Source organism: Scyliorhinus torazame, chromosome 17 (assembly GCF_047496885.1).
Source record: "Scyliorhinus torazame isolate Kashiwa2021f chromosome 17, sScyTor2.1, whole genome shotgun sequence".
Taxonomy (NCBI): domain Eukaryota; kingdom Metazoa; phylum Chordata; class Chondrichthyes; order Carcharhiniformes; family Scyliorhinidae; genus Scyliorhinus; species Scyliorhinus torazame.
Window position 1 is genome coordinate 111,780,804 of NC_092723.1, and position 16,169 is coordinate 111,796,972.

Genomic DNA, 16,169 nt, shown 5'->3' on the forward strand with positions numbered 1-16,169 from the left:
ATAACGTTTTTACGTGCTGACTTTCATTTGCTTTGCAGGAACAGGACATTGTACAAGTCAAGATAATATTAGGCAGCTCTCTGCAACATTCCAGCTCACCAATATTTGGCCATGGGTCAAGGAATATCCATTACAGGCACCTAGACAGACATACAGGGCCACAATTAAAAGATCACAATCATGCTCCTTTGGCATCAGACCCAGCACACTTTAATTCACTATTGCAAGATTCATCCCAACTAAGAATATTGATGGGCTTTGCATCTGAGAACAGGGATTCTGAATTGCAATTCTGCAGATCACCAGATATTTTACTGCCTAGTTTGCCACGATTTAACTTCACAATCACAACTTATACACTTTGGTTGCTGTGGTGATGTGCATCAATGTAAATACATGTAGGCTAGCTAGACACTAGAGGGAGCACCAGAAACATCACACACACACACTCAACCAATAGATCAGTTAGATTGGACACGACCAATGGACATTCACGATACACACGGAGGTGACACGACCACAAGGGGCATTACACCAACCCATATATAAAGGACGCCACACACATGATCTGCCTCTTTCCAGTGGAGACAGTCAGTGAGTAGAGACACAGGGTTGATTCAATATTACACCCACCACGTGGATTGCAGCAACTGGTTAGTCAGTCTGGGTAGCTATAGAAGGATTAGCAGTAGTGTCGAACCCGAGTAATAGAAGTGTAGTTTAATAAACGTGTTGAAGTTATCTCCACATCTGAACCTTCCTTTGTCAAGTGCACCACAAGGAAGCTTATGTTACACCTAGAACATAACAAATCAGCTGCTTTACAACATTTTAGTTGCTTTTGTCCGCTTTCTTGTTGCTTTGTTCAGGATGGTTAAGGAACAGCAATAGCAAATTTTTTCCAAGTTCATTTATGGGATGTGAGCTAGTTAAGCCAGCATTTATTGCCCATCCCTAGTTGCCCTTCAGAAGGTGATGGTGAGTTGCCTTTTTTAACTGCTGCAGTCTTTGAGGTGCAGGTGCATTGAGGGAGGGAGTTCCAGGTTGTTCCCCCAACGATAGTGAAGGGATGGTGATGTATTTCCTTTTTTTTTAATGTATGTTATTACAAACATGTATCAAGACAGGTTACAGCGACTAAGCACCCCGGGAAACATGCTTCACAACAATCAACTATACAGTCTGTACAGATTTTTCTCCTTTTTCAATGCCCCACCGCCGTGACAAACAGCCCCTCAAACACGGTCACAAACTTCCCCACCTTTCCTCAAAGCCCCCTGAAGAGCCCCTTAACTCATACTTTATCTTCTCTAATCGCAAGAAGTTGTACAGGTCACCCAACCAAGCCGCTACCCCCGGTGGCGATGCTGACCGCCACTCCAGCAAAATTCGCCGCCGTGCAATCAGAGAGGTGAAGGCCAAGACATCGCCCTTCCTCCTCTCCATGAGCTCCGGCTTTTCTGAAAACCCGAATATCGCCACCAAAGGGTCCGGGTCCGCCTCCTCCTTCACTATCCTGGCTAAGACCGCAAACACTCCCACCCAGAATCTTCCCAATTTTTCGCAACCCCAAAACATATGCCCGTGATTCGCTGATACCCCACCCATACTTCTCACACTCATCTGCTACCCCATGAATGAACCCACTCATTCTCGCCAAGTCATATGCACCCTGTGCACCACCTTAAACTGAATCAGGCTCATCCTTTCACAAGAGGGGGTCCCGTTTACCTTACCCAGTGCCTCACTTCATACTCCCCAATTGATCTCCCCTCCCAACTACGCTTCCCATTTCTCCTTGATCTTCACCACCCGCTCGCCTCCCTGCTCCCCCAGCCTCTTGTATATATCCCCAATTCTTCCCTCCCCTTCCACATCCGGAAGCAGCAGCCGCTCCAGCAGGGTGTATCCCGGCAACCAAGGGAACCCCCTCCAGACCTTTTGCGCAAAGTCCCTAACCTGCAGATACCTGAACTCACTCCCCCTCGGCAGCTCTACCCTCTCCCTTAGCTCCTCCAGACTGATGGACCCTTCCTCCAAATACAGATCCCTCAACTTGACCAGCCCCACTTCCCTCCACCTCCTGTATACACTATCCATCCCCCCGGCTCAAACCCATGATTCACAGCGGCGTTAGCACCGACATCCCTTCCACCCTAAAATGCCTCCTCAACTGATTCCATATCTTCACCGTGGACTGCACCACTGGGCTCCCTGAATACCTATTCAGAGTCATTGGCAATGCTGCGATACCAAACTAGACCCATTCAAGATTCCTCCTCCATCCCAACCCACTCTACCCCTTCTTCTTCCCACCACTGCCGCACCTTGTCCACATTCGCCGCCCAATAATAATGAAGCAAGTTCGGCAACGCCAACCCCCCCTGCTGCCTCTGCCTCTGTAGAAGGGTCCTCCCCACCCTTGGCACCTTCCCCGCCCATACAAAGTTAGAAATGAACACGTCTACTTTCCGAAAAAAAGGCCTTTGGTATAAAGATCGTGGGAGCTTGAAAAATAAACAGGAACCTCGGCAGAATATTCATTTTCATCACTTGGGCCCTCCCTGCGAACGTTAAGTGCAGTGTATCCCACCTCTTAAGATCCTCCCTAGCCTCCTCCACCAGCTTCGTTAAGTTCCCTTTATGGAGCCCCGTCCATTCCATCGCTACCTGAATCCCCAAATACCTAAACCAATCCCTCGCTATCGTATATGGTACCCCCCCTAAATTAGCCCGCTGTCCCAGCTCATTCACCAGGAATGCCTCGCTTTTCCCTACATTCAGCTTGTACCCAGAGAACCCTCCAAACCTCCCCAGCAGGCCAATAATCCTTCCCATACTCTCCAACGAATCCGAAACATACAGCAAGAGGTCATCGGCATAGAGCGACACCCGATGCTCCCTCTGTCCCCTCATAATCCCCGCCAGTCTGATGACCCAATGAGAGCCATCGCCAATGGCTGGGTGGCCAGCGCAAATAGCAACGGTGACAGTGGGTACTCCTGTCTCATACTCCGGTGTAAGTCAAAGCTTTGTGAGCTCATATCATTCGTCCTCACCCTTGCCCTTGGTGCCACATACAGCAACCGTACCCATGCCACAAATCTCAGCCCAAACCCAAACCTTTCCAAAACCTTGAACAATTACCGCCACTCCACCTGATCAAATGCCTTTTCCGCAGACATGGACACCACCACCTCCAGTAGCAGAACCCCCGATGGATTTATCATCACATTCAACAGCCGTCTTATATTACTCGCGAGCTGCCTGCCCTTCACAAAGCCTGTTTGATCTTCTGCCACCACCCTCGGGACAGACTCCTCCATCCTCCCCGCCAACAACTTAGCCAATACTTTCACATCCGTGTTCCGTAGTGATATGGGCCCACATGAGATTCGGGATTAGTGTGATTACTGCCTGCGTTATCGTCTCCGGCAACTCCTCCTTCTCCAGTGCTTCATTAAATGTGGTGCCAAACCGTCACAAATTCCTTATGAAATTCCGTCGGGTAACCATCCGACCCAGGGGCCTTCCCCGACTTCATACCCCTAATGCTATCCAACACCTCACTCAGCCCCAGGGGCTCCTCTAACGCCTTTCTCTTCGCTTCCGCCACCTGGGGAAATTCCAGCTTGTCCAGAAACCGCCCCATGTCCCCCTCCTTTCCTCCTGGGTCTGCCTCATAAAGTCCGTGGTAGTACTCCCTAAATGCCTCATTTATCTTCCCCAGCTCTGACAGCACATCCCAGCCCCAGTCCGTATTTTCAATATTTCCCTGGACGCAGCCTGCCTCCACAGCATGCGGCTCGCCTTCTCCCCATACTCCTATTGCACCCCCCTTGCCCAACGCAGTTGCCCTACCACCCTCCCTGTTGTCAGCCTGTCAAACTGCCCCTGCAGGCGATGTATTTCCAAGTCAGGGTGGTGAGTGACTTGGAGGGAAACTCTAGGTGGTGGAGTTCCCAGGTATCTGCTGTTCTTGTCCTTCTAGATGGTAGTGGTCATGGGTTTGGAAGGTGCTGACTAAGGAACCTTGGTGAATTACTGCAGTGCATCTTTTAGATATAAACACGGCTGCCAGTGTTCGTCGGTGGTGGGGGGTTCGAATGTTTGTGGAAAGGGGAGCAATCAAGCGGGCTGCTTTGTCCTGGATGGTGTCGAGCGTCTGGAGTGTCGTTGGAGCTGCACCAGGTATGAACCTCAGCAATATCACCACCTTGGCCTATCTGAAACAAAAGCGTTCAGGGTCTTCCAAGGTGAAAACCTTAACTAAAGGAGCAATACAGAAAGTCAGTTTTTTCAGGTAGGCTACCGCAGACTTTCCAGGCCTTCAAATTTCTTTCTGTTTTCCCAATTTCTCTCCAAATATCTCTCTCCCTTACATAATATACAAAAGCGAAATATTGCTGATACTGGAAAACTGAAAAGGATGGAAATACGGTGCAGGTCTGTCAACATCTGTCGAGACAGCAACTTAATTAACATTTCAGGTCTTTGATCTTTCATCACTCTCTCCTTTTCCTCTTGTCATCTCGTTGTTTATTTAATGTACTGTGTCTGAGGCCTGCAGTGCCAATCTTGCCCTGCACCATTTGGTGGTATTCCAAAGGCAGAGATCATTGGTAAACAGAGGGTTGGTGCCAACTCTAGCACACATGCCCTTGGGTGGGAAGTAGGCAGCACTGCAAGGAAAATAAAAAGCTGGAGAACAGGCTGTGGACATGCTGCCTGACAGAAAGGTGCACTGGATACTGTAAGAAAACAACTCAAGGAACCATGAAGATTTGTCACGTTTGCTGGTCAGAAGTATATCTGAGAAGGGAATGTGGGCCAAACCAGAATTTTGCACAATGCAATAAGTTTAAGATATTGGCTGCAGATAATGTAAAGAGAGTTAATGGGGACCACCCAACCCCCTCCCAATCATTGTGGGAACCCATGAAACTATTCCATGTTATAGGATGTTTTAAAGATTCCTATGACCATAAAATAAACTTTCACATTGTCACCTATAAAACAATTAACCAGCTTGAGAACTCTTCCTTCATTTCACTGTATTCTGTAAGAAAAGAGTACAATGATACAAAAATGGCAACGACCATTTGTTAAAAATCACGAGTGACGGACTTTTGAAGGTGCATTAAGTTGAAATCACTACATGAGGAATCAGATGTACAGATGCTAGGAAGAGGTAGAAGGCTAGAAAGGACCCAAGAAATAGGAGTGCCTTTTTATTAGTGACACAATGCGTAATGTCATTTTAATTCGTACCAATCATTATCAATTATATTGCAGTATTCACTGAAGCAGAGTAGCATGATATGCACAACTTTAGTTCTTGGGTGGACACAAAAGTGATGCAACTATTGAGGAAGGAGTTGGCTGGACCTGAGGTCATTTTATGAGACAAGTAATAGAATCAGGATTCCCATGCTCTTTCCGTGGTTAAATTGCACAGTAACATGGACAGGCACCTCTTCTGCTCTCCTAGAATATAGTACATCCTATGGAACACCCAATGTCAGGAAAATTAGTTTTCTTTTCTTCACATTGTTATTGAATTCAATGTTTCTGGGGTTGAAAATAAAATAGACATATTGGAAATTTGCTTCGGTGTACTGGTAAATGGAGAACAAGTAACTAATGTTGATGTTCAATAATGCAGCTTACTACCACCTTCTCAACGGTGATTAGGAACAGGCAATAACTGCTATTCTAGCCAGCAACTCCCACATCACATGAATGAATAATTACAAATCTGGAAAGACAGAAACCCATATTCACCGCATTTCACAAGAGCAATAATTTTTTTTCATACCTCATCTACCCAGTCAGGAGGAACGAATGAAAATACATCCTTCAGAGTCAGAAAGTCAGAGAACCCCTGGAAATATTTCTTCAAGTAGTGAACAAAACTGTTGTTTTTGTAACAATGAAGAGGGAAGGCTGAACAAAACAAAAACATATTTAATAATCTTTCAATGACCCTATAGCCACAAATAAATGTTAACTTAGCATGGAAATCTGAGAGCCCAAATATGCAACACGATGAAAATGGCCGAGCAATTCATTAAAAAGTCATTAAAATTCCAACACAAGTGTTAAACTAGCCAAAAGCATCACATTGCCGATATTCTATTGAAGCCTCCGCTTTAAATAATATAGATATATATAGATATGGGCGGCACAGTAGCACAGTGGTTAGCACTGTTGCTTCACAGCACCGGGGATCAGGGTTCGATTCCCGGCTTGGGTCACTGTGCGGAGTCTGCACGTTCTCCCCGTGTCTGTGCGGGTTTCCTCCGGGTGCTCCGGTTTCCTCCCACAAGTCTCAAAAGACGTGCTTGTCAGGTGAATTGGACATTCTGAATTCTTCCTCTGTGTACCTGAACAGACGCCGGAGCGCGGCGACTAGGGGCTTTTCACAGTAACTTCATTGCAGTGTGAATGTAAGCCTACTTGTGACAAAAATAAAGATTATTATTATTTTAGTGGTATTTTCTGCTGCTGGTTTCCATGAATAATTATAAGTGGAGAGTGTGTATTGTTCATCCTTGGTTGTTTTATGCACATTAAGAGTCAAACACACAGAGCTTTACTTGGTCAGTAAGGCAGGCAGTTCATTAGGAGGCTGCACCTGGAGAAAAGTTGTAAAATAGCGCATTGGGTCAGCCGATGGACTCATTTGCACTTGAGGGATCTTGTCAGATAGGGTCAACAGAGTAACAGCTATGTACCCAGCAGCAGTGACTAGCAAATTAAGCCCATTTTCTGGGCCATTTGGATAAGGTGATGGCAGTTGCCACCTTGCTAAGGCTGGGACAGTTAAGTGGAGGATGCCTCCTGGTGACAGGCTGTTGGGCCACTGATGCCTCCTCTCACTCACCCTACCATACTGGGATGCAACAGCCAGACTCAGCAGCTATCCTTCACATGGTGGTCTGACAGCTGTGGCCATGAATTATTTTCATTTTCTCCTATTAATGCATAGAGCAGCTCCATTGTAGACTCCTGCTTGCCTCAGCAGCACCAACCTCTCCAAGTGGGAGATGACTGCTCGACATTGATACAGGCCCTTACTATTCGGCCTGCTATTTCTTTGATCCACCTGATGTCCACAGCTGAATGGGATTCCTGGAAATGGCTGACATCCCACTATAGATTCCTGATCCAGAATTGAGATCAATGTCAGGATCATGAGCCAAACAAGAAAATCCACCCCATAGTTTAGGACAGCAGTTAGAGGCAAGTCAGGCGAGGCAAGAGTGTCAGGTCTCTTTCCTGAACAAAATCTTGCACTTTGTATCAGAAAATTTACATCAACTGTAAATAAAGATTTGTTAGAAAATGTATTAACAGGTTAATGTATTGGTAAACTATAGTCATTGGATGTAAATAGTCTAACTTTATTTAACTTAACAAATGTTTTATCTTTAAAATTTTCACGTACAGCCCTAGCATTAAGAACTGTCAAGTTTTGAGAGTTTTCAAAGTTTTGGTCTGGTTTTCAACTTTAAGCTTTGATGAGGATGATATGATACCTGCAAAGACTGATAACTTTTAAAAGAGAAATTTGAATTTCCAGTGGCCAAATTAAAGGAACTGCACACTGAGATTTCAAGTTTTGAGACTTTTATTGTAACATACAGCACAACATTAACTAAATACCATTTCAGTCGGCAAATTATACACGACAGAAAGAACCCCATTTAACCCTATTCAAATGACTGGAAGTCTCCCTCCACAATTATTCTTTACTCTGCCTCCTAAGTAGACATTTAATTCTCCAGGAACCAGGCAGGCCCAAGCGATTCTGAGTTCCCCCCCACTTTTCTAGATGGATATGTTCTACTACTCAAACTGTCATTCATGATATTGGTTACTCTGGAGATCCATCCCACTAGTCAAAGCTAGCCAAATCGTTCAGCTTTGCTTAAACACTCATGACCCTGGTCTTTTCGATTCAAGTGCAAGCTCCCACCTGCATAGAGACTTTACCAGGATGTTAGCTATGAGGAAAGGTTGAATAAATTGGGATTGTTCTCCCTTGAGAGACGGAGGCTGAGGGGCGACCTGATAGAAGTTTATAAAATTATTAGTGGTATAGATAGGGTGAACAGTTGGAAGCTTTTTCCCAGGACGGAAATGACAATCACAAGAGGGCACAAGTTCAAGATGAGGGGGGACAGGTTCAGTGGAGATGTGCGGGGAAAGTTTTTTTTACACAGAGGGTGGTGGTGGCCTGCAATGCACTGCCAAGTGAGGTGGTTGAGGCAGATACATTAGCGACCTTTAAAACTTATCTGGATAGGCAGGGTATGGAAGGATACAGGCGGTTGGTCTAGATAGGACATGGGATCGGCGCAGGCTTGGAGGGCCGAAGGGCCTGTTCCTGGTTTGTATTGTTCTTTGATAAATGAAGTGTTCAGGGGCATTATGAGAAGCTGCACAGGGCCGAACTGGGTGGAGAGAAAAGGAATATGGGATGGTTTTCTGATGGGCTGGAGTTTCCGAGGTTGGAGGAAGAGAGGAGGCAGGCGTTGGAGGAGCTGCTGAGCCTGTGGGAGGTGATTGACAGCACTATGGGGATGAAGTCGCTGAAGGCTCCAGGCCCGGATGGCTTTCCAGCAGAGTTTTATAAGGCGTTTGCGGCAGACTTGGCACTGCATTTGTTGGGGATGTTTAGTGAGGCATTGGAGAAGGGGGAGCTGCCAGAGACACTGACACATACGTTGACCATGCTAATCCTAAAGAAGGGGAAGGATTCATTGGAGTGTGGTCGTATAGCCCTGTTTCATTATTGAACACAAACGTGAAAGTAGTGCCTAGGTTAGTGGCGGGGAGAGGGCAGCATGGTGGTGCAGTGGTTAGCATCGCCGAGGTCCCAGGTTCGATCCTGGTTCAGAGTCACTGTCCGTGTGGAGTTTGCACATTCTCCTGTGTTTGCATCAGTTTTGCCCCCACAACACAAAGGTATGCAGGGTAGGTGGATTGGCCACTCTAAATTACGCCTTAATTGTAAAAAAAAATAATTGGGTACTCTAAATTTATTTTAAAAAGTTAGTGGCGGGCTAATGGAGGTATATGTGCCAGGGGTGATTGCTGAGGATCAAACAGGTTTTGTAAAGAGAAGGCAGCTCTCTAGTAACATCAGGAGGCTGTTAAACGTGGTTATGACCCTGTCAGTGGGCAGGTGCTGGTGGAGCCATCTCAGGTGGCCACCTGCAAAGGACCATGGGAATTATGGCCAACCCAGGACTCAGACACACTCAGAGCTTGTGTGTGTATTTGCAACCCAGATAGCTAGATGCGATCGAAACCCCCGCTCGTTTGCATTCTAATGGCCCATTTCCCCAAACAAAAGGACTGTACTCAGGTAACCGATACAGATGCAGACTAACCGGTGCCACTCCCTTTGCTAAGAAAGCCCAAACAGCAAAGGCCAATGACCGCTCAGGACACGCCCAGCCATCAAGGCACCCGCCTCTTTATTGGCCAAAATCGAAGGCAGTGATCGAAGCCTGCCAAATTATTGGGTCCAAAGCTAAGGACCGCCCCAAAGAGGGCTGGTTTAGCACACTGGGCTAAATCGCTGGTTTTTAAAGCAGACCAAGGCAGGTCAGCAGCACGGTTCAATTCCCGTACCAGCCTCCCCGAACAGGCGCCGGAATGTGGCGACTAGGGGCTTTTCACAGTAACTTCATTTGAAGCCTACTTGTGACAATAAGCAATTTTCATTCATTTTCATTTTCAAAGAGCGCGAAATCCCAGAGGGATAAAAAGAGACACAGCCATCTATTCGGTCTCTCTTGACCCCGGCCTACGCCTAAAACCAAGTGTCGCATTACGACCAGAAGACAAGTTCAAGACCAACGATCGCTACCAGACGGATGAGCCCAGCAGAAACAGAGCCACTTCTTCCACCCAGCCACGCAAGATCCGAACAAAGGCCTTGTCCATCTACATAGAGCCGGTTGCCCTGAAGTTAAGTATAGGTTATTGTAGTTGTACTTGTAGTGTTTTATGTTGCATGTCGAAGTAATCCTTGTGTATAAATAAACTATCTTTGAACTTGAACTGACTAACTGGTTGTTTGGTCTTTGATTGATATCCGGTAATGCCTTGTGGTGGTATCATTTGACACCTGGCGACTCTGAAAAGCAATATCTAGTTAATTTGGCAACGTTATTGGTGTCGCTCGTGGGATAGTATTCCACTCATTAAAAAGAGCAACACCGGAGGTTATTGTCTCTATGGCTATTGTTCGGGTGGAGTGAAGGTATGTATTTGGGATTCTGGGTAGGTTTGGGTTTGACCTGAAGTTTGTGGCATGGGTGCATGTAACTCCGGTGTCAAGTGTGCGTACAAATGAGATGAATTCACTGTGTTTTTGGACTGCACAATGCTCGCTATCGTCGTCGTTGTTGGCGCTGGCGATTGAGCGCTTGGCGATGGCCCTTTAGGGAGTCAATTGAGTTGCAGGGGATTGTGAAGGGAAGCAGGGAGCACAGGGTGTCATTGTACGTGGACGACTTGCTGTTTGTGTCGGACCCGCTGGAGAGTATGGATAGGGTTATGGGAATATTGGAGAGGTTTAGGGCCTCCTCGGAGTATAAGGTAAATGTCAGGAAGAGTGGGATATTTCTGGTGAATGCAGCAGGGCAGGGCACCAACTTGGGGTGTTGCCATTCAAGGTGACAAGGGAAAGGTTCAGGTACTTTCAGATGATGAGGGAATGGGCTATGATGCACAGGTGTAATCTGACAACGCTGTTGGAGGAACTTAGGTGGGATTTTTAAAAGATGGGATACGTTACACCTGGCTCTGGCAGGGAGGGTGCAAGTGGTAAAAATGAATGTGCTGCTAAGGTTCCTGTTTGCTTTCCAAACCCTCCCAATCTTTCTCCCAAAGGCCTTCTTACAGAAATTGAAGACGGTGATTTTGGAGTTTATTTGGGCAGGGAAGGTGCCAAGGGTAAAGAGGGCCCTGCTACAGAGGCAGAGCGGGGGGTTGGAGGGTAAAGAGGGCCCTGCTACAGAGGCAGAGAGGGGGGTTGGCGCTCCTGAACCTCTGCACTACTATTGGGTGGCAAATATGGAGAAGATAAGGTGATGGAGTAGCGGGGTGGGCCAAGATGGAGGATGAGTCGTGTAGGGGTTCTAATGTGAGGGCTATGGTGACGTGCCCGCTGTCACTAGCTCCAGGGAGGTATATGGGGAGCCCGGTGGTACAGTTGACAGTCAGGGTATGGAATCAGCTGCAGAGACACTTTATGTTGGAGGGCAGTTGGTGTTGACACTGCTGTGCGGGAACCATAGTTTTAGGGAGATGGATGGGATGTATGGGAAGTGGAGGGAGGCGGGGCTGATGAGGGTGAGGGACCTGTACTTGGAAGGGAAGTTTGCAGGTCTGAATGAGTTACGGGAGAGGAGTTGCCGAGGAGGAGTGAATTTAGATATATGCAGGTGAGGAACTTTGCGCAAAAGGAGTGGAGGCAGTTTCCCAGGTTGCCGGAGTACACTTTATTGGACCAACCACTGCTCCCAGATGAGTTGGGGGAGGGTAGGCTTGGGAATATATACGGGTGGTTTGGGGAGTGGAAGGGGGAGGGCGCAGTTGGGATCAAGAAAAAAAGTGGTGGAGCTGGCCCGGGGTGGGGGGGAGGTGGAATAGGCTGGGAACTGTGGTGCAAAGTGGTGTGTATGGTGAATTCAATCTCCTCCTGCACAAGGACGAGCTTGATTCAGTTCAAGATGGTGCACAGGGTACATATGATCCGGGCGAAGATGAGTGGGTTCTTCCAAGGGGTGGCTGATGAGTGCGAGAAGTGTGGGTGGGGGCCGGTGAATCATGCGCACATGTTCTGGGGTTGCGAGAAGCTGGAGAGATATTGGGAAGCAGTGTTTGGAACGTTATCTAAGATTGTGGAGGAGGAGGTCAGGCCAGACCCAATGGTGGTGATCTTTGGGGAATTGGAAGTGACTGAGCTGCTGAACGGGAAGGGGACGGGGAAGGGCCTCTCTAATTGCCCGATGAAGGATCTTGCTAAATTGGAGGTCGGATACGCCGCCAGGGGTGGTGGTCTGGCTGGGGGACTTGTACGATTTTCTCCGGTTGGGGAAGATTACATTTGAATTGAGGGGGTCAGCGGAGGGCGTTGTGACATGGTGGGGGTTTTCATGACAATGTTTGAGGAAGTGTACATCACGGGGTGGGGAGGGGGAGGGGGGGGGGGGTGGTGATAAAGACGGGGACATTTATACAAACTGTGGACTGTGAGTTTGTGAAGTGTGTTTTTGTATATGTCGTTTGCTTTATTTACTCATGTTTGTAATAAAATACATTTTAAAACCAAAAGGGAAGGAAGTCTAGCAACTCAGTCTGGTTTATTTGGTTGACTTTAACTGTCTTCTTAAATGGCCTAGAATGCCACACAGATGTATGCAAAAGGTGATTCACCACCACCTTCTCAAAAAAAATTAGCGCTTGACGGTAAATGTTGGACTTGCCAGTGATGCCCACATTCTGTGAGTGGAGAAAAAAAAACTAATGCTGAACTCCAGTTTACAAGGGATACAGAGCCCACTTATGAGAGAGGCCAATACTGTTAAACACGAGAGACGAGTACAAAACTGTAATTTGCAACAAAAAGTTTCAGAACACGTTATAGGTACCTTAAGTTTAAGACATTTTGAAGAACAAAGAAAAATATAAATAGATTAGTTATTGTAGCTCCTGGACAGAATGAAAAACGTTACTGGGAGCAACTACACATCAGTTTGAAGAACAAATTAGAAGGTGTCACTGGGCCATGAACCAGGATGAGTTTTGCTTTTATCATCATTACCTTTTGTATAATTTAACAAAATATCATATATGACTTCTTGATCACTGGGATTCTGCTGCTGTTTGAATGAGTTCAATATCATGACACTATGAAAAATAAACAGAAATATATCAGATACACAAAGCACTGGAATTAACACAAACAATCCACCCAAGGATTTGGGAGTTAAAATTAGTCTCAGTGATATTTCTGAAAAATCCCTGCATATTTGTGTGCAATCCACCTATACGCTATTTAACTTATTTGTTTCAATGAGTTCACATACTCTGAAGGAACGGGCAACAAATGCAGCCTGGCCAAAGTCTGGCTGGAACAAATTTAAAAATAATAAGTAATTTAACAAATTTAAAATCCATCTGCGCATCAGCAAATTTGATGTGGCATATTATTTTTCAAATCATAAAATCCCTTTATAATTATTAATTCCTGCAATGAGGTATGAAAATTCACCAAATACTCTGAAAGGATTTGCTGCCTTGACAATGCCACAATCAACTCACATCACTCCCACAATGATGTTACAGAGGGTTTTTCAGATGTGTGTGCGTGTGTTGAACGTGTGTGATACTATTAACAGTGCTCATTTTTTAGCCTTCCTTAAAGAGATTTTAAAACAAGACATTACAATTGTTAATAGAATCAATTAAATGGGATGCTGAATAATGGGTAAAAGCTCCATTTCGATGTACGTGTGCTTTAGATAAAGTTCAGGAGTATACTTGTGCACAATATTTTCAGGATTGAACAAACTGAATGAGTGACATTTTTGAATCATAAATGGAAGGCGAGACTTCAAAAAGAACTGATTAGAATGGCAGAATGTGGTCAAGTGAATCCCACCATGTACATTTGTAAGTAGGGTCAGAAACAACAAAATTAAAATACAGTAAAGGAATGATTACATTTCTGTATGCATACTAATATGCAACTTACATGACCTGGCACTATGCCAGTGAATGCAATGATAGTTACATGGGCCCTGTTTAAGCTTACTTAGAATTGTATGCATTTCAGCTGAAGGTAGATGAGGAATAAACTTACATTTTTTCCAGTACAAGACACGGGAGTCTAAGGCTGCTATTGGAAGTGAAAAGAACAGTGGTGACCAATGGCAGAGATGGAATTAGTGTAATGTTAAGCCATTTTTCCACAACTAGATCTTTGCTTCCAGACAGGTTTTTGGAAAACTCAAGCTCCAAACCTTCTATGACATCAGCTAAAAGATTGCTCTGAAAAAAGGAAACAGCCTTGCTTAAAATTATATACTAAAAGTAAATAATTACATAACACAAATTCCATTTGCTTGCAACATGATGGGTGGAATTCTCCGTTGGCTGACGCCGAAATCGGGAAATGCAATCAAGCAGAGAATCGGTTCTGCGCCAAAATCGCAGGGGGTGCCGATTTGACGCCAGATCACAATTCTCCGTCACCTCGACAGCAGCGTCAATATGGTCTGGAACACACATATGGGGCGCGATTCTCCGACCCCCCCACTGGGTCGGAGAATCGCCGGGGGCTGGCGCGAATCCCGCCCCCGCCGTGTCCCGAATTCTCCGCCACCAGAGATTCAGCGGGGGCGGGAATCGCGCCGCGCCGGTCGGCGGGCCCACCCCCGGCGATTCTCCAGCCCACGATGGGCCGAAGTCCCGCCGCTGTCAACCCTCTCCCACGGCGTGGATTAAACCACCTTTTGAACGGCGGGACAAAGCGGCGCGGGCGGGCTCCAGGGTCCTGGGGGGGTTCACGGGGCGATCTGGCCCCAGGGAGTGCCCCCACGGTAGCCTGGCCCCGATCCGCGGGCGGGCCTGTGGCGTTATGGTCTTCAGTATGGCAGATGCGGAAGAGACCCCCTCCCCTGCGCATGTGCGGGGATGCCGTGAGCGGCCGCTGACACTCCCGCGCATGCGTTGCCCGGCGAAGACCTTTCGGCGCCGGCTGGCGTGGTGTCAAAGGCCTTTCCCACCAGCCGGCGGAGCGGAAACCACTCCGGCGCGGGCCTAGCCCCTCAAGGTGAGGGCTTGGCCCCTAAAGGTGTGGAGAATTCCGCACCTTTGGGGCAGCCCGATGCCGGAGTGGTTCCCGCCACTCCATTACGCCGGAACCCCCCGCCCCGCCGGGTAGGGGAGAATCGCGCCCATGGTCTGGAACACACATACAGTAAACACCGTTTGCATATAATTAGCGGCCCTGACCCAGTTTTCTCCACGGCCTCCGTGATGCTCCACCTTTGATGGGCCAAGTTCTCGATGGCGCGATTCACATGCTTTTAAAAATTGTAAAATTGGCATCGTGGCTGCTGAGGGAGAGAGATGGAGTACGGAAAGTGTCCAACATCGCCATAGTTTGCTGACAGTTGTTGCCACTGGCCAGGGGCCTCCTGCCAGGGCCGGGAGAGTAGCAGGGGGATACCAGGAGGTGGGCTGTGGGGTCAAGGTGGACAGGCATGGAACACCATTGCCGCAACCGGAAAGGCAGCCATGCAGCTGTGTATGCTGCTGACAGCCCACTGTGAACTTAGGGCCACGGATCATACAGGTTTCCCCCCAGGCCACCCCCCCTAAGTGCACTCTGGCCCCAGCCAACCCATCAGCTGTATGGGCATGCTCCAGCGCAACCATCTTGTTGGCTGGGAGAGTGTGTGTGGGAAGTGTAATGTGTATGTGTGGCAGCCTCCTGAGTATCAATCATGGACACAGTGAATCCCACATCATTGTTCGTTGGAATCAGTCGCATTCCATGTTGCGCTGGTACTAGTCTCTCCATGGTAGCTGAATTGGCCCAGGCTCGGCGCCGGTTTTGCTGTCGTGAAAGTTCATGAATCCTGCCGCAGCATCAATACTTAGTCTCAAGAACGGAGAAACCAGCTCAATATCTTTCTAACAATCAAACCCTATAGTGAAGACCAGATTTTCAAACAAGAAACTGATGTGAGTATTTGTCACAATCAGCGTAAGGTTTTGGAGGGAATTAAGTTATCATTCTGTGATTCTGATACTCCATCTTAAATTATCACCATCTCTTCCTATCCATTACCCCCACAACCACAGGTGAGTGCACTGTCAAGCGACAGATTAGATCACTCAAACAGTCACCATACAATTTGTATGTATTGATGTGGTCCAAAGCTCTTGACCTGTTCAGGCAATAAAGTTTGGAGCATGCATTAGCTAGAAAACTGGACTTTGCAGCCAATTATCAACACAAAGTCAGGGTGGCACCATGGCGCAGTGGTTAACACTGCTGCCTCATGGCGCTGAGAGTCCAGGTTCTATCCTTGCTCCAGGTCACAGGCAACGTGAAGTTTGCACATTCTCCCCGT

General features: G+C 47.1%; 1 protein-coding gene across 2 annotated transcripts in view; it reads right to left on the reverse strand.

Moving 5' to 3' along the window:
- LOC140394069 (uncharacterized) overlaps positions 1 to 16,169 on the reverse strand; it is a 405,190-nt gene that overhangs the window by 78,965 nt on the left and 310,056 nt on the right. For both annotated transcript variants that reach the window (XM_072480880.1, XM_072480881.1), the window contains exons 59-61: positions 13,889 to 14,076; positions 12,848 to 12,933; positions 5,819 to 5,946 (exon numbers count right to left, since the gene is read on the reverse strand). In XM_072480880.1, coding sequence (XP_072336981.1) covers positions 5,819 to 5,946; positions 12,848 to 12,933; positions 13,889 to 14,076 — 402 coding nt within the window. The remainder of the gene's footprint in view (positions 1 to 5,818; positions 5,947 to 12,847; positions 12,934 to 13,888; positions 14,077 to 16,169) is intronic.